Raw genomic sequence first — 26,882 nt, forward strand, 5'->3', positions numbered from 1 at the left:
AAGACCGACGAGAGCTGAGATTTGATCTAATTATAAACTCACGTGCATGAAGCGATCAAACAATTGTCTGCATCACCTGTGCGGGGCGCGCTGTTCTCTGGTTGCGACTGTGGCAGTTGCGACTGATATATTTTCCCTTTTCGTCAATATCGACAATATCAGGGAAAACTGAAACCATCACAACATGCTAAAAATTCATAAATCTAAAACCTCATCAGTAGACAAAAATTGCCGTAATGAAGTCTGCTTTGGGGGCAAATAAAATCTTACGACGGTAGCGAAATTTTGAACATGTTCAAAATCCATTTCAGCTCTATTTTCGTCATAGGAGGCTCCCCGATTTACTATGATTTACCTGCGATTGACGCAGGTACGCTCTTATGACCTCATCGTACGATGCACTACGATTCTTGTGACCACGGCTTTGTATATTTAAACCATTGCTTCCGATTCTTCCCCGACTTACGACGTACTGCGCTTATGCCGCGCATAAAACCTCCATCGCAGTCAATCGTACGATTCTTGTGACCGGGGCTTAAAACGTTATGGATACGCAATACATGGGTCCCACGTTGGTCAAGTGTGGTATGGAGACGCTATATGTTTGCGCTTTATACGCAGTAATACGCGGATATCGCAGTATTAGGAGTACATAGCGTACTTACAGCGCAGACGCAACGCCATGAACATGCATATAACGAATGCCCACATATATAGGTCACCAGTTAGTATCGTTCGTTCTGCGATCAAGGGCGAACGTTCCATAATTGTTTATTTTACGTGTTTGTTAAACATCTTGAATATGTTTGGTGGAGTGTATGTGTATTTATTTTCACCGAAATTTTACATGCAAAGCGTTTGGGTATTTGATTTATTATTACATACCTAGATGATATAGGGAATCATTAAGGGCAAAGTGAAAACTAACACAATCTTAACAGTGTATATATCTTTTATTGTTTGCTCATCAATGTTCTACTTGCACTGCTTGTAAACAAAAGTATACGTAGGACAAATTATTCCTCTGACACAAAATGTTCAATCGGCAATGCTAACAAACAAAAGTACAGTCAAACCTGCCCGAGCGACACCTCTTCTCAGCGACCACCTGGCCATTTCGACCGCTTTTTCTCGGTCCCGATTTATTTTCCCATTGACGTAAGCATTAAGCGACCTTTTCTCAACGACCACCTGGCCAACGCGACCGCGACCGGCCCAAATTGGCACCCATAACGACCGCATCATTTTTCAAAATTGAGGTTTTCATCGATTTTTTATGATAACTAGCGCGATGTTGTGCCGAAATCGTCAAGTTTGCGTCGGATTTTGGGGTTAAATTACAGTTTACAGTGTGCGTGTTGTATTTGACATTAAAGACCTTGCTTCTTTGCGTGCGTGCAGTGTGCTTGCTATTTGCCATCAAACACAACGGAAACCATTTCCACTTTGCATCGGGCATGTTTTGAGTTGATACTCTTCTCAGTGACCACCTGTCCAAATCGACCGATTCTTTCCGGTCCCCCGGATGGTCGTCTTGGGCAGGTTTGACTGTATACGTAACAGAGATTGGAATGTAATTGAGCACCAGGTGCATCAGGCATGCGGTCGGCAGACGTTGTGTGCATCCGGAATACGCTTATCATACGTAACTCAGACGCAGCTATTCGCAGCAAAGAAATTATGTTGCGCACTTCAAATGCAAATCATATGCACCTCATGCGGAATAGAACGCTGAAGTCGTAATTCATACTCCAGATGACGTATAATTCAATGTATTCCAAAACATTCCAAATGTTGGGCGAACGGCCGGCGTATTGACAGAATTTCATGCGGAAATATACGCAGGTGTGACACCACCTTATCATCAGAAACAAATCTCCGTATTTATGAGTTAAAACCGTTGTCAAATAGTAAATGTAGAAACTTTCGCGGTAGTTTTATATTCGCGGTTTTCGCGGTGGCAACCTCACCGCAAATTTGAAACCACCGCGAACATTTTCCTTATGTCTTCTACTCGCGCCACCTACGGCAACACCTTCTCGCACCTTCTCGCTACATGTACGTAGTATACATTGTCACTGTATTGTGATAATGACATGTTTGAGGTACTAGCACCTGCTACTGCCACACGTACACACATACGTACAATGAACGATTTTCTAGTTCGCATTCTGTATAGTACTATGGTAGAAACATATTACTGTACTACGTATTCAGAGGGTAGATAGATCAGTGTCAGTTGATCACGCCAGCACTGTCAAAGTCAAAGGTGAACTGTTCTGTCCGTTTTAAGCACACTTGCCGAGTAACCAATGACCGGCTTCCGACTGGCGGTTCATAGAGGCGCCGGGTTTTCCATTACATTGCTGTATGTGGCTTCAGTACAGTAGTGTGAATGCATTTAAGTTTGCGGGGTGGCTCTACCGCTAACTCAAAACCAGCGCGAACTCTCCATTTTCCCCCAACCACAAATTTGAATCACTCGAACTTAAATGAATTTACTTATATCGTCTTCGGTGCTAACTCAGGTGACTTTAATACGACAGCAATTGCCCGACATGCGGCCGAAGGACTGTAGGTTTTCAACCACTCTTTTGGCTCACCTCAAACACGGGTCCTCTAATTACGTCCTATCCGAGGGACGGCCCTAGACCTTGGCCCTAGCCGAAGCTGTTAGGAAAGAAGTGTGAAGTGCATTTCCCAAGGACACAAGATCGGTGGCATTAGTAAAAACGGATTCGAACTCAGAACATCTAAGATTGGATTGCAATCCACCTCGCGAGTTGGATTTTCTACGATTTTCTCCGCTCGCTAACAAATAAACAGTAGTGTGTACAAGCGTACGGTGGGCGTGACGCGAACAAGTGCAGGCGGTAATGATCAACGCCGCGGGTGGGGCGACCTACAGAGCCACATTAGTAAAAACGGATTCGAACTCAGAACATCTTTGTAAAGTGAGTTAAAGGAGGACGATTAAAATTACCCAATCGGATTACATTTTTGTCATGTGAACACAACTAATCCGATTGGATTGCCCATTTTCGATTGGATTGCAATCCACCTCGCGAGTTGGATTCGGTGGATTTCTGAGCAATCCGATTGACCAGAATCGCCCATGTGAACGCAATTGGATTGGAGTCCGGCTTGTTTCGTGGTATTGACGTCATACATACGGGTGCAGTGGACATTAGACATACTGTAACAGTGGGGTTTAAGCGCTGCCAAACTAACCACGCCAACGGCTCTAGATCTTTTGGTGTTGTGGTTTGGACGTTGGATTTGTAATCCGCCGACCCGGGCCAAGTTCGATCCCCGGTATCGGCATGTTTGTTTCTTTCTGTTCTTACTCGCCCCTCTGAATTCTTACAATACAATCATATCCACAAGATCGCAGAAATGTACGATACACGGATTAGTAAAGACGTTTATGGCCACGTTTGCTTCCAAACTGAATCACTACGGTTAACCACATACGGGCGCCGCAAGATTTTCCGGAACGTTCTTTCAAAATCGGCAACGCGGCAGAAGACTGACTGGTTCATTTTTGGCACATGAAAATAACGTGTGGTTTCCGTTTCTCTTCTGTCGTTGGATTGATTGTCCCAACACCACTAAAAAGCAACTATTCAACGAGAAAAACAGTCGGAAGCGTGTCTGAACAGAATATCGAGCTTTGGTTACTTCACTGCAAGCATGGGCGAGCCGTTTTTTTAAATGAAACACGGACATCTTTTATTTCAGAAAAAAGTATGTAATGAAGTCAAACGTTATAGTGGCAGTTTCTCTTATTCATGCAACTTCTTCAACAGATACATAATTTGTCAAGTTCTTCAACCTGACGTCTGACACAGGTCACGTACATGTAGGAGCATGTGCGTAAACCGATGCAAGATGTCAGAAACTTAATAAATTTTACATCTGTTCTTTATGCACCGTGTAGCTTGGAATTTCTATGTGACTAAACAATAGGCCGGGAGACATCAAGAAAAAGTACAATATAGAAAGCCCGATATAAACGAGTAACAAAACTTCACAAACAGCCGGAGCCTAGCCTCTGCTTGGAGAGTAGGTCCGGGCCGCCCTCTTCCTGTCTTGTCTGTTTATGTCTCCCCCCTGGGGACTAGACCATCCATATGGGACAAAAACTGGCGCGTAACTGGAGGGTCACACACGCAGAAGCTAGTCGACTTGAACTATGATGGAGAATTTCTGTTCTAAAGTCCACCATTGGGGTACAGAGGGATAATACTACGGCCATTTGTGACCAAAGAAAGTGTGGGACTACGAAGCTGCATGGGTCATCTGCGAACCAGTGAGTAAGATTTTAATTTTTTTGTTTTACGGAGTAGGGGGGAGGGCATAAATTATTTTTGCCACCGATTTCCACCGTGCGTGGTGAGCGCTTGTCGCAAAATGCTAAGATTCAGTAAAAGACTGATTCATGGTGGAAGAACGGCGGCCACACTCACTGACTGAACATTTCTAGATCTGCCCTAGGCGTGAATATTGAATGAAACAACGTTAACGATGTTTCATCTGAGATAAAACCACACATGAGAAAAGCTGGTAACTACTATAGTAAAGCTCAAACGACGGTGGTTTATAAAAAGTGGGAACATGCATATGCATGGGGTCAGTCGGCATTGCTGAAATATAGACACGTTCTGCTTGTTGTAATTAGAAATTCCGAGCGATCAGGCTAATTTTTTGCACCTTTTCGTAAAATCATAGACATTGAATTACTGAAACCATTAATTGCTGTTTGGATAACGTTTATTGTACGCTTCTCCTTCTATATGTATCTAGTCTCAATTCGTTACTTCATACTGAAGAGTTCTAGCTCTTCTTTGTTTATATCTAGACTGAAAACGCGCGAAGCAGGCCTGGCGCGTCGTAGCCCATGTGGACTTGCGAATCATTCAATCAGTAAGGGACAGTTCGGACACGATTGTTGTGGAAGGAGGTGCGTCTGGTGCGTCGGGGTCTCTGCACATGTGAAGAGGAAAAAGTTTCCATGGCCTTATCTCGTCCAAGACGGACAATAATTCAACAGTTTCGCCCGTCCGTAATACTACAAATGTTGTCGTTTCACTTTGGAATCAAGGATTCAAAGGATCCTCCCCCCTGCACCGGCGTTATTATCGTACGTTCCCTTCAAGACTTCCATAGCACATTTACCCCCCACTGAGTCTGTTGTGAAGACAGCGGTTTGCCGCTGGACATGTACTCCCCAAGCAGACGTTTGGCTCTAGCTGAAAATATTATTATATGTTGGAAATGTACAGTCAACATATGCTCTCTCTCAGACACCTCTATGAAGAATGGATTGGCGCCTTATAAAATCTTGCAATAATGGCATAATTGACAAATATGATATCAATACCACTTACCTCTGAGTCTGACCATTATTCAATTTATTGAACACAAACGCTACACTGTTGTTCATAATTCAAAAGTAGATTGATTAGGCCTGTTTTTGAAATAAAGATTTAGAAGTGTTTTTTATAGTTCTCCAAATAGTGGGAAATAAGGTCACGTCACGTTTCTCACATTCTTTGATAACCACGAATAAGAAATGATTTCATGTGTTTGTTACTCCCCAAAACTTTTTATCACAAGTTTTTTTTTCACCCTTTGAGAGAAACAGTTATACTGCGCAGGCAGTTGCCAGGGGAGTTTTTCCGACAGATAGAGGGATTATTTATTGCCTTCCCGCGCAGCGCCGGAGGGGAGGTGCTATTATTACCTTGGCATGGACTGACTCCTCTGATCTCACAATGTGGAGAATGAAAGCAGAAAAAAAGGTGCTGATATAGTAAACACATTGTTTCTTAGTTTATAACACATACAACATGATGTTCCAGAGTTCTATATTACGGGATGTTCCCTTACAAATCCGCCTGGAGTACATAACTTCCGGTATTTACCGCAGGAGGACGCACGCGGCGAAAATGGAGACAGATTTCGGCGAGAAGTACCGAGGATAATACTGCCGAGACGGATGTTCTTTTTCGACAAAAACTCATTCAAATGTCTTTAGTTGTCAGGCGACCATTGACCCGTTTTACCACCCTACACAACACTGCCGCGCTGGTCCCGGCGCTCGCAGGCCCGTTTACAACCCGCCCCGCAGAGCCGCGCTCGCATTGGCACGCCGTCCGCTCGATTTTCTTAGCCTGTATCATCCTCCGTTACGGTAGTAAACTGCTGGCTAACGACTTTCGCTTTCCGTGGTTAGCAAGCGAAAGTCGTTAGCCAGTGGTTACTACGGAGGATGATGATACTCAGGCTACGGTTTTCTCCGCTCGCTAACAAATAAACAGTAGTGTGTACAAGCGTACGGTGGGCGTGACGCGAACAAGAGCAGGCGGTGATTAACGCAGCGGGTGGGCGACCTACAGAGCCACATGTTGACTTTTGCTCCGAATGTCAAATACAACAATGGTTGCCAAAATCTTTAACTTTCGGCCGATTATCTCATTTGGAGGTTTTTCATTATCTATTTTACCAGGATAAAAAAACACGCTGTTTTTCACGTTTTCCGGGACACATAAAATTGTGACTAATGTTTTACAGTGACATAACTCACAGTTTCACTCATGCGGAATGATTTCCGAGTTTACCCGAAGAGGTCACGAAGAGGTGAAGTAAGGAAATCTGGTAAGCTCTACATAAGCCTGGCACTGAATCCCACGAGACCCATCTCCTGGGACAGGCCATGTTTGGACAACACATTTGTACAGAATCAAATAGTGACAGAAACATGAGGTTGGCTCTTTATATAAAGAAGTTCTAACGATAGTGGGGGCCAGTGCCCTCCAGGGTAATGCTGAGTAACTTTCTGTCCTCCCGCACCTACATCATCTGACTAGGCCTGTCCTACTCTTTGCGGAAGATGAATAGTTGCTGTTTTTTTTTTTTCACAGTAAATCTTTCGATATACAATTACAAATGATATCTGTAATGAAAGTTAATAAAGCAACATAAATTGCTGCCAGTAAACTACCTTGATACGGTAACCATAATATTTTTCATACTTCAGTCAGTTTCCGTTCTCCAAACTGACGTTACGACCATGGACTAGCAGTGCCCGCAATTTCTTTGTTCTGGGTCAGCAGGGTCTGGGGGAGGCAGAGCACGCAGAGCTGCCACTACATGTACAAGCCCACAACTGTACATCTACTTGGAGAGTGCGATGCTCCCGATGTACAGAAGGGGGCGTTGCGGCACAGCTCCCTGACATTCTTAGCCCGATCAAAAAAATGACTAAGTCCTGGAGGGTTGTTGGTGGTCCCGGACTACCTGATCTGCCGGACTAGTCCTGGACCCCATCCCGGCACCAGCCGGGACCACTTGGGACCTGCTGACCCAATTTCAAACAGGTCCGGACTAGTCCAAATTCTCTCGGACCACTTCGGACTGGGCCGAACTAGTCCGAACTAGTCTGGACTAGTACATTGGACTTCCAGTTTTGCAGAGGTAGAACTGTAATAGAAGGCATTCCCATTTTGGGGGAGAGGGGGTGTATTACATAAAAATTCTGTACTCTGCAGGTTTCTGCTAAAATATATACAAGCCACACATTTCTGTATCTTGTGACTAGAACTGCTACAAATTAAAATCATTAGTTTCTGGCTGTCTAACTAAGTAACTTTCTTTTGCCCTGTCCTCCCCTTGAACAAATGTGGTACTGTCCACTACATGTCATACTATGCTCTTTGTTGCTACCAAATTTCAAACAGTCACATTTTAATTGGGCCTTAAGGATAACCCCAGTGTTATGGAAAACCCCAGGATTTATGCTCTACCCTGGATGGGGGCAGTCTCAGTTTCTGATCGCATGCCCTTATATGGAATGATCAGTTAGACTTTTATAACCTTTGACCCTAAAGTTCACTCAATCATTGTTTTATTATGGCTTTTGGAGCTATAATGAAATCTAAGTAGGTGAGTATTTATATCTGTAGTCAGGTACATTTGGCACAATTCCATGACATCACAGTCTTTCTGTAAATTAAACGTATTATTTTCACACTGGGAAGATTTCAAACTAGGCTGGATGCCAGGCCACCTGGCTAGAGGATAACCCATTCAGTCTGGGAAGCCAAATGGCCTGCTACCACTTTGGCAGCCTATCTCTAGATACATGTGTCTACTATCCTACTGTCTCAGCCCCTAACAAGAATGATGAATGAACTTCATTGTTCAAGTTACTATCAATTTTCTTCGAACAATGACTGTTTATTAAAGGTAGAGAACGTACCTCCAAATTTTCGATGTCTGTCAGTACATCTTGGACGCGGAGAATGGTCTAGTCTCAATCTCGTGAGAGAATACGAGACTAGACCAGGCTTGATTAGATCATCTGCCCCCTCCCCCCGCCTCCTTGCGTACCTTCATTGTTCAATAATCGCACAAGGTACAAGTGTATGGAAAATATTGTTCTGTGTACCAGTAAGAGTTTTGGTTCTAAAATCTAATATTCTGAAACAATGCTTCTCTTTCTAAGGACTGGTCGTAACAAAGTGGTATTCATCTTCAATGTTTTCATGACATATTCTCTCTGAATGGCTGGGGTGTTAGCAATAATAAAAACAAATGGACATGGACCATGAACTAGCTTTTTGCTTTACTTCTTCTTGCTCTTTTCGTCTACTATGTATATGTATTTCTACCATGTATATGAAATGACATATGTTGATAGACTGATGTCTGTAACACTTAATGTTGTCATCTACATCTCTGTCCTTTTTTATCTAACCCTTACCTTATCCCTCAAGGCCTCTATGAAAAGTGGCCTGCAGGTCGATTTCGATTTGAGCTTTCATGAATAGATAAGCATTGAATGAATGAATGAATGAGTTTATTGCTCAACAATCACACAGGGTACAATGTATGGCAACCAATAACAACTAATAGCTATACAGACAATAGGACTAAGAGGCTACATACAAAACAATAACAAAACATAAGCAATCAAAGATTTTGGCCCTTTTGCCAAGGAGCTGGCTTGTGTGGGCCTTGGAAACAGTCTGGTATCCAGGCTATTTTACCTCCTACCATTGCTGCTATCTATAAAAGCATCCAAGGCTCCAGTACAGGCATGCCATGTGGGACTGATTTTTTCTCAGGAAGCCTTGGCCTGGTCGCTGTCAAAACAAACCAAAACCTTTCAACATAATTCCTGGACACAAAGTCTGTAGCTGTATATTTGTTTGCAGCTCACATCCCAAAGATTCTTTGATGTCTTAAAATGTTTTGGGAACGTCTTAAAATTTTTGAAATGTGGAACAGAATTCTAACTATATCATTGACAGCTCTGTTTACTTACTGTATGTCATGTTCAATTACATATCAAAACAAATTAATCCTTTCCAGACTGGTGGGAAGAAATTGAGGAGAAAAACAAGGATTAGCATATCTGCATGATGCTTGTTTTTCTTATGGCTAGTTTCTTTTGTGACCGTTTAAATTGCTATATTTTCAAAGATACACGGAACATGATAACACGTAATATATTTTTGTAAAACTAAAATCACATCTGTTGTTCTACACTCAACCACTATGTTTCAGCATTAAATTGAGGTGAAACGATTGTGATTCACAGTAAATTGGCAGCTGTCTCGTTGTCAGAATGGCAAATATTTCGGGGTCTTTCCGTTGAACTTGTCATGAAGGACCGTAGTCATGGTCAGGAGTAACTGACTCTGTTGGCTAGTGTTGCAATGTCACGACCATGTGACACACTGCATAACAAGGACTGGTCCATTGAGATGAGAGGGGGTGTAAACATGTTTTTAGAATCCCAAAATGGCAACTTCTGCTGGTAGCTCAAAGCAATAAAAGTTAGAACACAGACTTGTATTGGGAATTAGAGTTGGTACACCCGCAAAGGGGTTTCTTTTGACACCCGAGGTGAAAGAATGGTATTACTGATACAATTTGTGTTGCGTTTATCATCATTGGTATTGTCACATTATGTCTCTTATCTTCATTGTTATTCTTATCTACTGTCACACACATGTAAGATTAGTGACATATTTTATGCCTATCTCACTTACTTTGGTTGCTGTCATTTTATGTAAATAAATGTTATGTTTGATTAGTATTGTTCACTCTGAACAATGTAGTTCCTTCTAATTGTTGGAAAATTAAGTTGATTTTATCTTCTTCCTTCCCAATTCTGACCTATGGAATATCCTGAATTTCACTCACAACTAACAGTTTTACCAGCTTATTATATTGAAACAGTTTGTCTTTGTTTGAAAACTTAGTCTTCAGTCTTTTCTCTTCTTCCTTCATATGTTTTTACCTCAGTATAAATTTTCCCCTTGAAAGTATTAATTACAGATAAAAGTGACTTCCCCCTGTGGTTTTTGTACCATACAGTTTGCAGATTACATTTTAGTTTCTGTGAAGTTTTGTGGCATTTCAACTAGCCTGAAATAAAGAAATAGAGTACCCGCTGTGAGGATTTAAGGATTTGATAAAAATTAATGATGTTTAGATGCACCTCCAAATTTGAGCCATAAAACATATGGGGTCCCTCAAGGTTGTTGCAATAAACCTTAAAGATAAATCTTCATTTTATAAGCAAAGATAAGATATAAAGGGTTTTAAACCATAACATTTCAGTACAGTGATCTGAAGACCAGATGTGGGGAGGGGGGCATGTCAGGGAAACATTTGACCAACTTGTTGCCAGCATTTCTTCATTCCTGTCATTCCTACAGCCTTTTCTAATTCTGCTCTCTTCAACCTGGAGGCTCCACATATTTCTGAGATCATTCCCTTTCAATATCAGTTCAAATGTCCTTGTTGAACCATATGGTTGTCCTTAGCTAGAGTCGATTCCACATTACCAAGAGGGTCTTTCTTGCCTTTTGTTCCAACATTTTGAAAATCTTTATAACATTCTAAATGTGATAAGTAACTGTTTAGAACTATTTACAACATCTGTGTGATGTCCTAAATATTTTCTATAGTGTTCATACATGTTAGAAACATTTCTAACATCAAATCCATTATTTCTGTTAGTTTCTAAACTGTTCCAACATAGATTCATCATTTGTGATCACATGTGATCATATGTTCGAACAGTGAAACAAAATGATGAAACTGGGTCAGTGGGCTGGGAAGAGGGCAATTCACACATCCCTGCCAAGTACAGGAAATTGTGTCTGTCTGACAGCTTTTCACAAAAGAGCCACTAGTGTCTACTAAAGAAAATCTAAAGATAGAAGACCCAAACAAAAGGCCCATCTTAGCAGCTTTGTTTATTGGGGTAATAAAAGTTTTTATGGAGAAAAAAAATGACGCAAATTGTTGGAACATATGATCACATGTTCCAACAATAACAAAAACACATAGATGTTTCTAACTTGTTCTAAATAAAGAGATATTTGTACCATTAATTTACCAATGTTTCCAACATATATAGATAGGTTCAAACATGTTCAAACTTTCATTTTCAATTGTTTGAACAATTTAGAACTTCAGTGACTGAAATATTCTTTTGCTTAGAATAGTTCAAACTTATTACAAATATTATTTCAAAACCCTCTCGGTGACTCGGAATCGACTCTATAGGGACATTTACCTTTGTAACTATTACAAACATCGTCATACCCTCTAACATGTTTTAGGGCAATTCTAGCCCAGGTGTGTGGTACAACTAAATGTTACCTGTACAACAGTCCTCATTGGAGAGGCTTCTACAATGTCAACAGAACAGATAGCCATAATATGGAGTCTGTTTGTGGACTTGTCTATGTTTTTCTTATGTATGATGTATGTTCTGTTGTATCCTGTACAACAGCCTTCAGTGAAGAAGCTTCTCTTATACATGTACATCAAAATAACATTGCTAAAGAAAGTACAACACTAAGGCTGTTTGTGGCCTACATTTTTCTAATGTCATGTACATGTACTCTCTTGTAGCACCTGAAAAGTGGCCTTTGAAAAGTCATGTTGTGTACACAGTGCCTACAATATTACAGTACTAAGAAACATGTAACACGAAGTCTACCTGTTATTCGTATGGCTTGTGCTCCAAAATAGCACATGTAAGCTGTGAAACAGCCTTCAGTGAAGAAGCTTATTGTGTTCACTACCTACAGAATAACAGCACTAAGACAGCTGTAACATGTTGTCCGTTTGTAGGCTATGTTGACTTCTAATGGTGTGTGCTCTGTTGTTTCTCTCTCCTTGCTGTTGGTGTGTGTCCCTCCCTGTCGCCGGTGTGCGACCCTCTCCCTGTGGCTCCACTCACTGATGCCGCAGTCTGCTCAAGTAGGTATCCCAGCATTCCTCCACGTGTAGATTGCACTTCCTGCATCCAATCTGCAAGCAGATGTAGCAAGGGAAGGTCTGCATGTCAGAAAAAGGGGAAAGTCAGGAAACATTGCAATATTCCTTTCCAACATCTGTTTTGAGATTTCTTTCTGCAAAACAGGTCTTGCTACTTCATTTGCACTTCCTGCATTCAATCTGCAAGCAGATGTAGCAAGGGAAGGTCTGCATGTCAGAAAAAAGGGGAAAATCAGGAAACATAGCAATATTCATTTCCAACATCTGTTTTGTGATTTCTTTCTGCAAAGCAGGTCTTGCTACATCATTGGTCAAAATTGCCACTTTTGTACTCTCAGACCTTGCATGTAACACTTCTGTTTCCATTTCTGTCTTACTCTTTTGTTCTTTCCTTACTAATCCTATTCACAGAAAGAATTTTGTATAATTCTTTCAGTTGCCTTTTTCTTTTGTACAATCCTTCTTTCATATCTGTTCATTTTGTATCCTGAACATGTTAGTATGTATATCCCGAGAGACAAACACAAGAAAGTTTGACAGTTTCTGATTTATATGTATGAGGATTTTGGCATTACCATGAGGCTGGGAAGCATCAGAATATACATTGTACTAGTCTCTAAAGCCCTTCACTGATGGTCTTTGACAGTTGTAGCAATACAAGTGCATAGCCTGCCCTGTCATGCAGTATGTATATTGTATATTGCTCAACCAAAATTACCATCATTTTTCACAAGGCACTTGCACATCTGTAGCCATTCAAAATATGTGCCACAGTAGCCATTTAGCTATCATGGAAAAAATGAATAAATACACCCAAACCTGTCCATCATATCTCCAGGCCACACCCTGTTAATATTACTTCTTCTTTCCCTGTCATAGCCTTGCTTTTTGAGTGATCTTAAGCCAATCATTCAATCATCAAGATAAAACATTATTTGTGGTACAAATTACCAAGGCCATTTGCAGTAATAGTGTATTATTTAGTAATCTAATTCAGAAAATAATTACCGGTACAAACATTGAATTTCAATAAATGGGCCTTGACATGTTATAGACATGTACCATCTTCTAGTTTGTAATTTTTAGATCAACATTATCATCATCGATTGTAATCAGTTCATTGTGTACATGTCTGAATATGCTTATTGCACCATGCAACCCAAAGGTGAATGAATCCAGAAATTAATATTTTAGTCAGATGCTCATGCACCCTCAAAATATTATGTCTTGTCTTAGATACAAATGTATATTTTTGTTGGAACATGTGCTGAACGTATAGTATGTTGTTTTCTTGGGAATGTCACTCTCAAACATGAATCAGTTTTCCTTCTGTTATAAAGCACCCATCTCCCCTTTTCCTGCTTCATTGCAAGACATGTATTGTATTATATGCATACATGTATGAGCCATTCCCACATACTACTAAGTATATGGCACTTGTTTGGCCAAGTTTATGAGCAATTGGTCAAAACTTAGTCAAAACTTTTCCACTTTCGTTGCATAAAAGGTATTTCACAGGTATTTGTGGTCAGGACTCTACAACTTCATGATTCAAAAGCTTTAGAGAAGTAGAAGAACAGCATTAGGAGGATGATTGACAGGTGGTTGCCATGGTTGCAGGTGCGGTTGCCCAGGTGCTGGACAGCCTTGAGGAGATCCACGCGCTCACTGATGGGAACGAGAAGGACATGGAGTTTCTGCACAGCGTCTTCCAGGACACCAACCTGCACGCGCTGCTCGAGGTATGAACAAAACTTTTTTTTCCGCTTTATAACGTTCATCTTAACCCTTAAACTGCCAGAGTTTCAGCACTATAAAAATTTAATGCTATCAATGCCAGGGTTGGCTGCTGACCTCCGAAAAGAACCCCCCAAACAAGCCAAAGTCCCTAACTTCCGGGGTTCGTTGGTACTTCGGGGGAATACGCTTTCCCGGATAAATCCTGGTGCGGCACATAGGGCATGTATATGTGTGCCGGATATATCCGGGTTTGGCAGTTTAAGGGTTAATCCGTGTGGTAACCTAGATTCGTTGTTTTCAAAAACTGGGTATTATATAAGAGATTTCCGGTCAAAGACGTGGGTTTCAAATGTCAACATTTCTTCAAGATATTTAGATAAGAAACTACCTTCCATGGACTTTACGGTCCCCAAATACCCTATTTTATGTACAACGGATATAGGTTCCCTTGCGGATAAAGGTGAACTAACGTTACCATGAGTGTCTCCAGGAGCTGTTCCTTTTGTCCCATCGGGGACATTTGCTTGTTAGGACCAAAAAAAGTACAGCCCTACATCAAATATCAGAACTTCATGACTGATATAAAGTTGTGATTGAAATGATAGATGTAACATTGATTCACATTTATCCGTGGGGTAACCTATATCTATTGCTTCTAGATACGGGGTATTTAGGGATGTCCAGTCGACAGAAAGTGGTTTCAAACTGCAGTAGTTTGAAAGAATTGTGCTTTGAAGTCACCATTCACTGACTTGATAGCCCAAAATACCCCTTTTTAATAGCACAGATATAGGTAACCCCGTGGATAAAGGTGAACTAGCGTTAAAAACGCAACCTAACATGGGATCCCAAACATTGCGGTTCTTGCAAGTTCACTATCACTTGATTGCTGAAATGAATGTCAATTGGTCGCCAGTATTTGAACTGCTATTCAGCTTTGAAGGCATGCAGCGATCATGACTTATACTGTAAGATGATCTCATTATGACTGCTATTAAACCATATTTAAGCCCCTTATCATTAGATGTAATGGCCTATGCAGCTCCTGTAGTTATGATAAGCCTGGCTGATGTTCCAAGTTGGGTAGCACCATGCTGCACCAACGCCATCTATCAGTTAGTATAAGTACTGCAGGCCTGCTGCAATGCAGTTTTTTTTCAGATCTAAGTGCATAATGCTTGTACCTACATGTAAAACATCAACATTTTCTTGCTCACAGAAAGCTTGGGTGGCAACATTTTTCTAACAATAAATTTCAATAATTTGAGGGTCTTCCTGTCAAGATATTGAGTTACCTGTCCCTTGTTTATCTGTTTTTTGGCGGTTTGTTTACCGGAAAGGCTTGGAGAGTTTTACTAATTTGCCCGCACATAACTAAGGAAACCTTATCTCCAGGTGTAAGCTTTGTTGATTACTGTGCAAAGATGTCTCCAGTAAGGGGTCACTTGAGGTCCCAGGTATCTGTAGGTTGTTTACAAAATAGAGCACTTGTCTGCAGAAGTTTGGGGACTGGTGCCATGGGATATTTATAGATAATTCGAGGCTGTACAAAGATCAAACGGGGAGGTGGCAATGTATTAAAATTCGGAAAGATTTCTGCTTTGCTGGACTTTGTGAAGGAAAAATCAGAAAGATACAATCTGAGGAAATAATGGAAACACACAAGGTAGAAGTCACATTTTTTTTCTGTCTTCCTTCCTCAATTTTTCTTTCAGATATGGTTATGTACAATTTTACCCTGCTTTAATGTAATAATGTTCTTAAACTAACAAGATTGCTCAGTGCAAGGCTAAGAAATCACAACCGGGCACGGAACTAAGTTGATTGGAGAAAAAGGTTACTGTGTTAGATACATTTGTATAGAAGATGATGGTGATCATTGGTTTTAACGGCTTGTAAAAAAGTTTTGTAGGTTGTATTCAGAAGGAAAGCCTTGTCAGGGAGAGAGTTTTGTAGAAAGGAGCTTTTGCTGTAGAAGGATTAAGGACTTTGAGACTGGTATTTGGATATTGTGACGATGTGAGCTAGAGAAGAACTTTGTTGTAAGCTGGTTTGTTGAACTTCATTGGTTTTAACAGCTTGTAAGTTGTGTTTGAAAAGGAAACACTTGTCAGTGAGAGTGTTTTGTGGAAAGAAGCTTCTGCTGTAGAAGGACTTTGAGACTGGTATTTGGATATTGTGAGCTAGAATAGAACTTTGTTGTAAGCTGGAAAGCTCTCCTTGGTGGTGACATGACATATTGTTGTACAGTGAGCATTGCCATTCTTATTCATGCCCCACTGGGCATTTATATATGTTTTTAGTGACCTTACAAATGGTGCATGTTTTTGATGACCTTACCACATAGACCGTCTCAAGTTGAACACCATAGGGACCTTGACCTTGGTCTGAGTTTTCTCTTCTTAAGTGTCTGTATTGGTTTTGACACTAGGAATGTTTTAATGATATATTATTACATTTGTGTGCACAAACGAGACCGTTTTAAAAATAAATCTGACATTCTTACGGTCTCGCAGACTTTTTACTGTTGCCAGAAAGGTTAGTAAAGAAAATGTCTGGAGGGGATTTGGAATGTCAGTTGATTTGAAAGACGCAACAGTAACTGTCGCTGTCAGTGGTTGGCATACATGTGCGTCTCCTGCATTGAAATATGGCTAAACACAAATATCTGCCACAAGGAATCTGTTCCAAAGTTAGACGTCACTTTGCAGCTGAGGGCAGTCTCGCTAACTGATTCGTTTATGAATTTTTGATAAGAACTGCGGTATGTGACCCTGATGTCAAACTGTGGTATGCATCCTTGCACCTGTTTGAGACACATGTCAGATACATTTTTTACAATATGTACTAAAATTCTAAACTTGGGAAATTCACCCTGACAGATAATAAAAATATGAAAATACAATTCTATGTTGGGGGGAAGGGGGGGTAATTCGGTTTTCCAATAATTCTAGAGAATAGTTTTTGACACCGTACATCAGCATTTTCATTTTATCTCATTCAAGAGTCTATTATTATTAATAGTAAGTTCCATTATCCTTAAATGAGAAATGAATTCTGTATTGAATTGCCTGGCTCTGTCTGCTAATACTCAGTATGAAATTTCTTCAATTCTCTTTTGTCTATTTCTATAAAAATAGACAATTTAATCACACTATAATCTCCATTTTAGGCTTGAGTGCGGTTTAGATTCTTCAGCACAGTTTGGTAACATTCCTCTGAGGCAAATTTCTCCGCACTCTTTTTGGCAAGTGCAGTTTCAAAAGCATTCCTTTCCGCCGGAGGCAATTGTGGATCAATTACTCAAATTCTGCAGCGAACCACCAGGGACTCATCCCAAGTGAAATATACCACCTGCATCAATGTTGTAGTCTAAGGGATTTTACATCTACTTTTTGAGTGGACAGGGCTCAAAATACATGTACCACCTGCGTATGCAGGTTAGTGCAGGTAAAATTGGAGCTGTGTCTATTTTTGTTGTCTAGCTGCACCTAACCTGCGCTAGTCCATGTACTGGGTTTTATATATAAATGTCCTATAATGTAGGTGTATGTGGATTGTTATTAGCTGCATTGACTGTTACCAACTATTTACCTTTGCCAGAATGGCTAAGGTTATGTTTTGGGCTTGTGAGTCTGTGTGTCTGTGTGTTAACAGCATAACTCGAGAAGCCTTGGATGGATCCCGATGATATTTGGTAGGTGGGTAGGGGTCGGGAAAACGAAGGTCAAGTTCGATAATGGGCCCCCTAGCGGCTTGCTAAGGTACTGCAGCGGAAACTCAATTTTTTATATCTCGTGTTCTGGACGTGCTGTGGTCATGATTTTTGAGTGGTAGATAGTCCTTGAGGCAGAGAGTAAGTGCTGTGAGTTTGGGCCCCCTAGCGGCTTGTTTGGAACTGCAGTCGCCGATTTCCTTTCAAACTTTGGACGAGAATAACTCGAGAACGTGTTGACGGATCGTCATGATTTTTGGTATGTAGATAGAATGAGTGATGACTTACATAATGGTATACTAATTATGCAAATCAACAGCTAATTTGCATAATTAATGAGGAAAATTCATAAATCCACTGCATTCCATGATAGGACTTTCAAACTTGTCACATATGTAGCTGGGAAGGAGAGAAATGTCGATAGATATTTATCATGCAAATGATGATCCTTTGATGGATCCCAATAATATTTGGTAGGTGGGTAGGGGTCGGGAAAACGAAGGTCAAGTTCGATAATGGGCCCCCTAGCGGCTTGCTAAGGTACTGCAGCAAAACCTCAATTTTTTTTATCTCGTGTTCTGGACCTGCTGTGGTTATGATTGTTGAGTGGTAGATAGCCCTTGGTGCAGAGAGTAAGTGCTTTAAGTTTGGACCCCCTAGCGGCTTGTTTGGAACTGCAGTCGCCGATTTCCTTTCAAACTTTGGACGAGAATAACTCGAGAACGTGTTGATGGATCGTCATGGTTTTTGGTATGTAGATAGCCCAAGTAACAATGTACACAATGGAATACCAATTATGCAAATCAGCAACTAATTTGCATAATTAATGAGGAAAGTTTATAAGTCCACTGCATTTCATGATAGGACTTTCAAACTTGTCACATATATAGATGAGGAAGAGAGAAATATCAATGCATATTAATTATGCAAATGACGGCCTCATTTGCATAATTAATGAGAAAATATAAACGTGTTGACGGATCGTCATGGTTTTTGGTATGTAGATAGCCAAAGGGAAGACTTACATGATGGAATTATAATTATGCAAATCGACTGCTAATTTGCATAATTAATGAGAAAAGTTTGTAAATCCACTGCATTCCTTATAGGACTTTCAAACTTGTCATATTTTTAGCTAAGAAAGAAGGAAATATCAATACACATTTATTATGCAAATGATGCTTGATACAATTTAATATTATTATGTAAATCTAATCTGCATAGGGATCTAATTTGCATAAGCAATGGCGAAATGTTATGAACCAACTCCAGGCATATAAAATAAAATGTAATGAGTAACACATTTATGTCTACGGACATCATTCTACATAACAAACCTGGTTTATTTGGCAAAGGTATGTGTTCGTTGAACTCTAGTTAGTTATAACTTATAAAAGGAAAAATAGCAATCTGGTTCCTCAACAATTTTAGTGTGATCCATACTTCCTAAATTCAGAGTGGTGCAGGTAAAATTTGTCTGGTGCAGGTAATTTTCAATGTTACCTGCAGCAGTGCAGGTATGCAGAAAAAGGATTTCGAGCCCTGGTGAACCATATCCATTTTTGTTGGAGACTTATGGGCCCTCCAAGGAATATATCCAGTCTGGTTTAGTGTGACCAAGGCATAGTGTATGGTTCAAGTTTTCTCAATTGAATTTGATGGCTCTAATTTGAGGTGAAGAAAGGTGGCAGTTCCACAACAGGGGTTTCATTTCTCCCAGATTGTTTTGAGATGGTTAACAATAGGTGACTGTTCTGATTTTACACGCTAAGTGTACATGTCACACATGCACAGGGAGCCTCTCTAACTTGAACTGGAGCTTTGGAGTGTTGTGCTTAGAAATTAAAGGGTTCCCTCCCTTGTAAATACAACAAAATAGTTTTTGTTCCCATCCCGATAAGTCTTTCATAGTAATCATGCCAGAATACTGTATATGAAAAGTTTTCTGACAATGATATGGTATTGAAGAAATGTCATTAACTGAAGAAAGTGTGTTGTTGTTTGTTTCCATGTACTTTCCAAAATCTGACAAAACTTTAAGCTTTTCAATACAATGTACAAATGAGCTTGCAGGGTTCTAGCCAGGATGTTATTTTAGCGTAGTGGGAATGGCATGGTAGCGAAGCGACTAATCAGGAGATTGGTGTGGAGAGGGGGGTGGGTCTTGGTCCTTCCACGGTGAGATTTGAAGATGTTGAGTTAAAAGTTAGGATTTTTTGGTCAGTTTTGAGTGGCATGTCATCATTTTTCATTGTTCAGACATTGATTAGTCATTGTTGAACAAGCAAATGACAGCAAAGCACCACTAGTCCACTACACTAGTTGAAAATAGCATAGTGGCCCATATTTTAGCGTAGGGGTCACAAATTTTAGCGTAGTGGCCCACTACGCTAAAATGCACCAGCTAGAACCCTGGCTTGGTCACCTGTAAAATTGGTCTTTTAAAGAATGTCCTTCCTATTGTATTTCCTAAGCTTACTTTTAGCTCCTCGAAAAATGCCCCAAGTCAGATGTCCATTGTTCCATCGTCACACCTGCGTGTGTGTTCCTGTCTGGTCTAATAAGTGACCAGGTGAGTCACTGTCTACCTGTACGTACATAGACTGGTAGACACCGTGTTTACCAGGTATGTAGTAAGGGAAATCCCGTCTCCGACAGGTGTTTGACAGGAAAACTGTCTGAAGTTCTGATTAGGGATAAGAATAAGGCTTTCCTGTTTTTTTCTCATATGTCGTAGCTTTCCTTTTATTATGGAAAACCTGATATTGTTCTTCCTTCCTTCTATTACGTAAAACCTTGGGTTACTCGAAGAAATGGCCTCCTTGTAACTACACCTGTATAATATAGAGTGTAGTTTTATGTATCAAAAGTCCTTCTTCCTTGTGCAGAATGGAACAAGGAAAATTCTGACAAAGAGTTTAAGCTTTTCCAGTTGTTTCTCATATCCATAGCCTTTATTATGTTACATAGAACCTTCAGGCTTATAAGAAACAAGACTTACATGTATATAGTGTATTGTGTCTTGACTCTTGTTCTTGAGATAGCCTTTCTGTTACAAAGCTGTCAAATATGCTACAAGACCTTAACATATTTATCAAAAGAAGAAATTGCCGCCCTACGGCAGTAATATTATACGTAGAGATTGTGTGGATTTTCCTTGTCCTTACAAGGTAGATAGGGCCATATCTTCATCCCCATCTTTTCCCCTTGACTGGCCACACTACAGGTGCATCCTTGTGTGGAGCCTGCAATAACACGGACTGTACCATGTCTGCACCAAAACATTAGATAAAGGGGGTTTCTTTTATCCAATGTGCTTGCAATATGCAGGGGGTTGTTTCATCCAATGTACATTTTTAAAGGTTTTCCAGATAGGACAGTATTAGTGAAATATGTGTGGTATGTAAAATGTGCAGAGTTTTGAAATAAGTAGGATATTTAGATTTTAGAACACCCCTACAGAAAATGGTATGGCCCTGGGAAAACTCTTGACCCATTACTGTCAAAGCAGTGTTTTAAAAACACAGGCAGGCAGGCTCTGGAGAAAGTTGGAACCACAGCCATACAGATCCGAGCAGCACACAAACAACAGTTCACCATGTTATCTGAGGGTCGGTGCTCGAACATGGAGTTCCACAAACACCTCAAGAAGCTACTTAAGAAGGCTTCGACAATGCGAAAGACGTTTTCTCCAGGAAAGTGGGAAGGGACAGATGCCGTGCTCGGTTCGCACGCAAATTTCTTGATGCAGATAACCGGCGGAGGCGAAGATTTCTGTGGATTATGTGGAAAGAAACAAAAATATGATCAGGAAGGGAGCAGACAGAAAATGGTAAATTCTTTTATTTGCTGTTATCTGCTCTTAACAGCTGCTGTAAGACATGAATAAGTAATCTATTGTTTATTGTCTCTTTTTATCCCATCAGGTAGCTTATACATGTATTAATAAGGTACTTTCAAAAGTTTTTTCTTCCTTCTTATTAAACTTTAAGGTATGACATTTAGATGTGATTTGTATCTTTAATTATTATGCACGAATTGTACAAGGGAATCGTAACAGTCATTTTAGAGAGCTTGTTATTAATTTTCATTATTACCATCTAGTATAATTCTTGTGTTATTAGGGCACATTGTAGTTATTGGATTTCTGATTAGTCAGCTTTCAGAAGAATTCCTTTGATCTGTTGTCAGTTGAAGCCAATGTTTTATCACATTCATCACTCCTTCCATTAGAAAGTCCCTGAGTGGTAACCACATATACCACAGGGGCCCTGTGCAGTGGCTCGGATTGTTAATCTGATTCTTATCCACATTAGGCACTGTGTACTGTTGGCTTGAAGGAAAGAATTTTATCCTATGGTTAATATTATGTTCAACTATTTTTGTCTATAACTGACATTCTTGAGCAGCTTCGCACTTCTTTGGGGTGCAGTATTTTGTTTGTTTTGCATACCTGGTAAACCACCTCATGGCATAACACACATCATGTTTGTACTGAACAGTACAAGCTGCATATACGGACAGATTTGTTTTATCCACTCACACCGGGATGGTCCCCTATTCTTATTGATAAATGTGGTGGGTTTTAATGTGCTCAAGGTATGGCTCAAGGTGTACTGCATTATTCTCCTAGCAGAAGTTAGACTCTGGCTGTTTTCTTGACATTTTTTAGGCATTTTTATCGGGCTTTATATTTTGTATCGTTTTGTTGATGTCTCACGGCTTAGGCAAAATGGTACAAAATAGAAAGCTTGATAAAAACACCTAAAAAACATTAAAAAACAGCTGGAGCCTAAACTCTGCTTGGAGAGTAGTGCAGCATGTACATGTAGTGTGAAAGTGCCACTCATATATCTTTGAAGTTTGCAAATAGACGCGGTGTTGTATACACAAGTAGTTTACAAGAATGACAACTGGTGCTTGTGTGAACACTTGTCGTACCGTGAATTTGTTTCTTGTCCTGAATCTCAAACATGCGGTGCGTTTGTTGTAAAACCTTAGCGGCAGCCCCAAAGTCATGGTAGCTTGATGGAAGTCACGCCTGACTTGGAGGATGCAGGTGAAATGAGGCGTGCACTGTCTGTATCTCAGGTCCTGAGGCGCCGCACACAGACGCAGGCTCCTACACGCGCCATTATTTATAGATTTTACTGCAGAAGAAAGAGGAAGTCAAAGATGGAGTCTCACCTTGGTCTGACCTTGCTAAGGTGGTGTAAGAAGATATTCCTTCCGAGTAGAAGAGTGTCTATCTTCTCATCATACTTCTTCTTCATTCATGCTTTTTATCTGTTTCTTGCTGCCAGTGCAGATTGATTTTCAAAAGCCTGTAGCCACAGAAGGGGGAAGTGGAAAAGATTGGAGGGAAGGAAGTGTAATCTCAACCAATTTATCTGGTCAAGGTGTATTAAAGATATTGAAATCAAGGAAATAAACATCAGCATCAAGGCAAAAGCTAATCTCACTGTACTGTTTTTAGACCTGTCTTCATCATTATATACACTCAGGTAACTTTGTATTACATGTACGTATTACATGGTTTAAAAAATCATCAACTTAAAAACTGTCTGTGACGGTCTTGTCTGTTAATTCCATGCATACAATGTATGTCCAAAGGTATTCTTCTGATACATTGAGTAAAGATTGCTTGGTCTGGAGAGGACAGTACAGCATTGTTTTAGGGCATTACTTTAGTTTGAACACAGTCCAGAAAGGCAGGGGTACTTGGCAGGGTGGTTAGGACCCTGTGGACGTGCGAGGCGTCTATAGGGGGGTTGTATTTAGGTAAAGTGTTTTGGTATGTGGGACCACATTGTAGGCAGACTGGTAACCTCTTGGTCTCCTGTATGTTCCAGAAACGTGATCTGGATTTGCTCTATTGTGACAGGTTTGGTTGTCTGTTTTGTTATCGCTACAAAATTGTCAACAGGGTTATGAGGTTATCTTTTAAAGAGTCTATCTCAACAGTTTTGACAGTTGACCACAACCAAAAATGTTAAAACAGCACAGAGAGAAAAGAAACATCGGTTTGTAAACAAAGTTATAAAGGGACCACCTGACTCAAGATAAGCAGCTAACCTCAAAAGTGGGTCATGAGTGATAACATTCTGTAGGTACAGTCAAACCTGCCCAAGACGACCACCCGGGGGACCGGACAAAAACGGTCGATTTGGACAGGTGGTCGCTGAGAAGAGTATCGACTCAAAACATGCCCTATGCAAAGTATAACGGTTTCCGTTGTGTTTAATGGCAAATAGCAAGCACACTGCACGCACGCAAAGAAGCGAGGTATTTAATGTCAAATACAACACGCACACTGTAAATTGTACATGTAAATTTAACCCCAGCTTTTATACGATACAGCATAATATTTGTACACTAACGTTTTAGACAGTAAGGGAACTTTGATGCTGTCAGTTACCATACAAGCCTTTATGCGTCGCTGTGTTCTTGATCGCCGTATCTGAAATAACTACGGTGCACCTTGCGAATTCTATGCCCGGTACGTCCCAATAGCGTACTTACCCAAGGGTGAATGTACAGTACAGTTGGACAAAAGCACTCACACAGATCTTTCTTTAAAAGGTATGAGCTACACAGATCTTTCTTAGAAATTTCCTCCCATATTACAGTAGACTGCCCCATTGACCCACCCATTGACCGCCGCAGTCTTTATTCTAAACATAACAACGTAATGGCAGTCAAAATCCGACGCAAACTGGTCGATTTCGGCACAAAATCGCGCTAGTTATCATCAAAAATCGATGAAAACCTCAATTTTGAAAATGATGCGGTCGTTAAGGGGCCCAATTTGGGCCGGTCGCGGTCGCGTTGGCCAGGTGGTCGTTGAGAAAAGGTTGCTTAATCATTCAAGTTAATGCTTACGTCAATAGGAAAAAAAATCGGGACTGAGAAAAAGCGGTCGAAATGGCCAGGTGGTCGCTGAGAAGAGGTGGTCGCTCGGGCAGGTTTGACTGTACCTGGTTCATGTTAGGTCAACCAGGTAACACAGAATTGTATGTCACACATGTTTGTGTTACATGCATTTGTTGCATTGTCACATACGGGTAGTACCATATATATCAATATATCAATATACCATAAATATCAATAGTATAGTAAGTGTTGGACATGCAGTTTAATTTGGACTTGCAGTTTCAGAATGAGTCACAAGGGGGACCTTTTGAGCTGGCCCTCATATTTGCACATGCAGGATTCTGCAATGCCTGATCTTTAAAGCTCTAGTAAATGCAGAGGAGTTTTTCTGCAACACCTATTTCCTCCTGGTTCTAACAGATACTAGTATTCACATGGTTGACTCTTTCATTAACATTGACATTGGATGACTCTTTCTGTATCATTTCCTACATGTACCTTCTGTATCCTACCATCTGTTTGATAGGAATAAGTTATTTCACACGTCAATGAAGGTTAGACATCCAGGTAATGAGATAAGCCAAATAGTAATTACTCAAGCAACCAGATCGCAAATCTTATCCAGTTGCTTGAGTAATTTCTATTTTTTGTCTTCACCAGTTAGGTTTTAGCAGGGAAAATGAGGGTCAAGTCCGATATTGGGCCCCATAGCGGCTTTCTAAGGTACTGCAGTGGCACTTCCGGTTTTGTTACCTCATTGTTTATAGTTTTAAGAAATATCAGTATTCAACCTCTTTAGGCTTTATATGTTAATGTTTTAGGTGACAAATTATTCCTAGTATTGTCCTAGTCTGTGAAGGCTGACTGACACTAGTACTACTGGTAGTCTAGTATTCCTGTGTTAGTACTGTGTTTTATGTTACAGTAGTTTTTGTGTTCACATTCAAGATGCCTGCCTGCCTGTCTGTTAGCATCTTAAAGTTTGTGCAACTGGCCCCTTGCTCCTTTCTGTGAGGTTCCTCCTTGATCCAGCACTGTTTCTGTCTTTCTGGTTCGTCTTTTTGTCCCCACAGTTTGATACAGACAAACATTTCCTACAGGCAGCATGGCGTCACTAGGTCTCTAGTTTACCGTGTTAGCTGACCCCGATGTGTACTCTGCTATTCCTGGACACATAGCTCACATGGTAATGTCCCCTTCTCCACTCCCCGTGAACCAGGATAACAAGGAAAGGGCAGCCCCAGTGACCATTAACATTGGCCAGTCCCTAAGTGTTCCAAAATGTAAACTGGAATTTGCCTTGGAAATTGGTCCCTAGGCATATAAGAGCTGTGTTGCATTTTTAGTATTTGTTCTCTACTGTTGTGAGTCAGAGGGTTTTTGCACATCTGTGAGTTGCTATAGCTAGGTGGATATAAGGACGTCATGGCACAGGTATGTCCTCTTTTGATTTAGATTTTAACCTACAAGTTCATTACAAACATGTGAGTCATATGCTGTGCGACATAGATACATGTAATTTGGATAACTGCATATTTGTCGTGCTGTATGCATGTACTAGACTAAGTGGTAACGGTCATCCAAATAGGGTGTGTCCATCTGTACAATACATGTATATTTCCTTACTATATTGATACGGTATTCTAATGATAAAGAGGATTTCGCATTCTATAATGCTGAATGGTTTTTGAGGAAAGGATATAACGGGAGGTGCCCCAACACGGTACGCTTTTTCTTGCGCTCAAACTCATGGCGCTCCATCGCTAGTTGCCTGAGAGTGGTCAAATTTTGATGACTGAATTTTTTACTCATAGATTTGAACAACATACTTGAATAAGAAATGCATTCATGTGGTTCATGAACCTTTCGCGCTGCGTGTTACAAGCGGCAAACACTGAGAGACAATTTCGTGTATGTAACCTTCCAATTTTGTGCTACGCTGGACAGTGTGCCTAACTCGGTACGCTTTTTTTTATATTTTGCTCTCTTTAGAAGTAAGTGGTAAATCTAAGTACACAGAAAAAAATTAATAGTATGATATTTTAGCTTTCTTTTGACAGTAAAATCGTGACTGTATGTACTTCTTGTCTCACATGAGGAAGGCTCTACCTAGAACAATCCAGCTGATGTTTTACGGGCAATGGGCTGAATGCACTGATTGCGAATGCCCGACTAAAAAAACCATTACAAAAAAACGACACCGCCAACATCAACAAAACTCTGTCTGATTATATAAAAGATCATC

At 40.5% G+C, this 26,882-nt stretch overlaps 1 protein-coding gene across 1 annotated transcript in view; it reads left to right on the forward strand.

The window, feature by feature from the left end:
• LOC118426866 (peripheral plasma membrane protein CASK-like) overlaps nt 1-26,882 on the forward strand; it is a gene marked incomplete at its 3' end in the record, with an annotated part of 193,626 nt that overhangs the window by 108,553 nt on the left and 58,191 nt on the right. The window contains 2 exon segments of the mRNA XM_035836431.1: nt 12,283-12,291; nt 13,930-14,051. Of these exon segments, the coding sequence (XP_035692324.1) occupies nt 12,283-12,291; nt 13,930-14,051 (131 nt within the window).

This window comes from Branchiostoma floridae, chromosome 12, assembly GCF_000003815.2.
Source record: "Branchiostoma floridae strain S238N-H82 chromosome 12, Bfl_VNyyK, whole genome shotgun sequence".
Lineage (NCBI taxonomy): Eukaryota > Metazoa > Chordata > Leptocardii > Amphioxiformes > Branchiostomatidae > Branchiostoma > Branchiostoma floridae.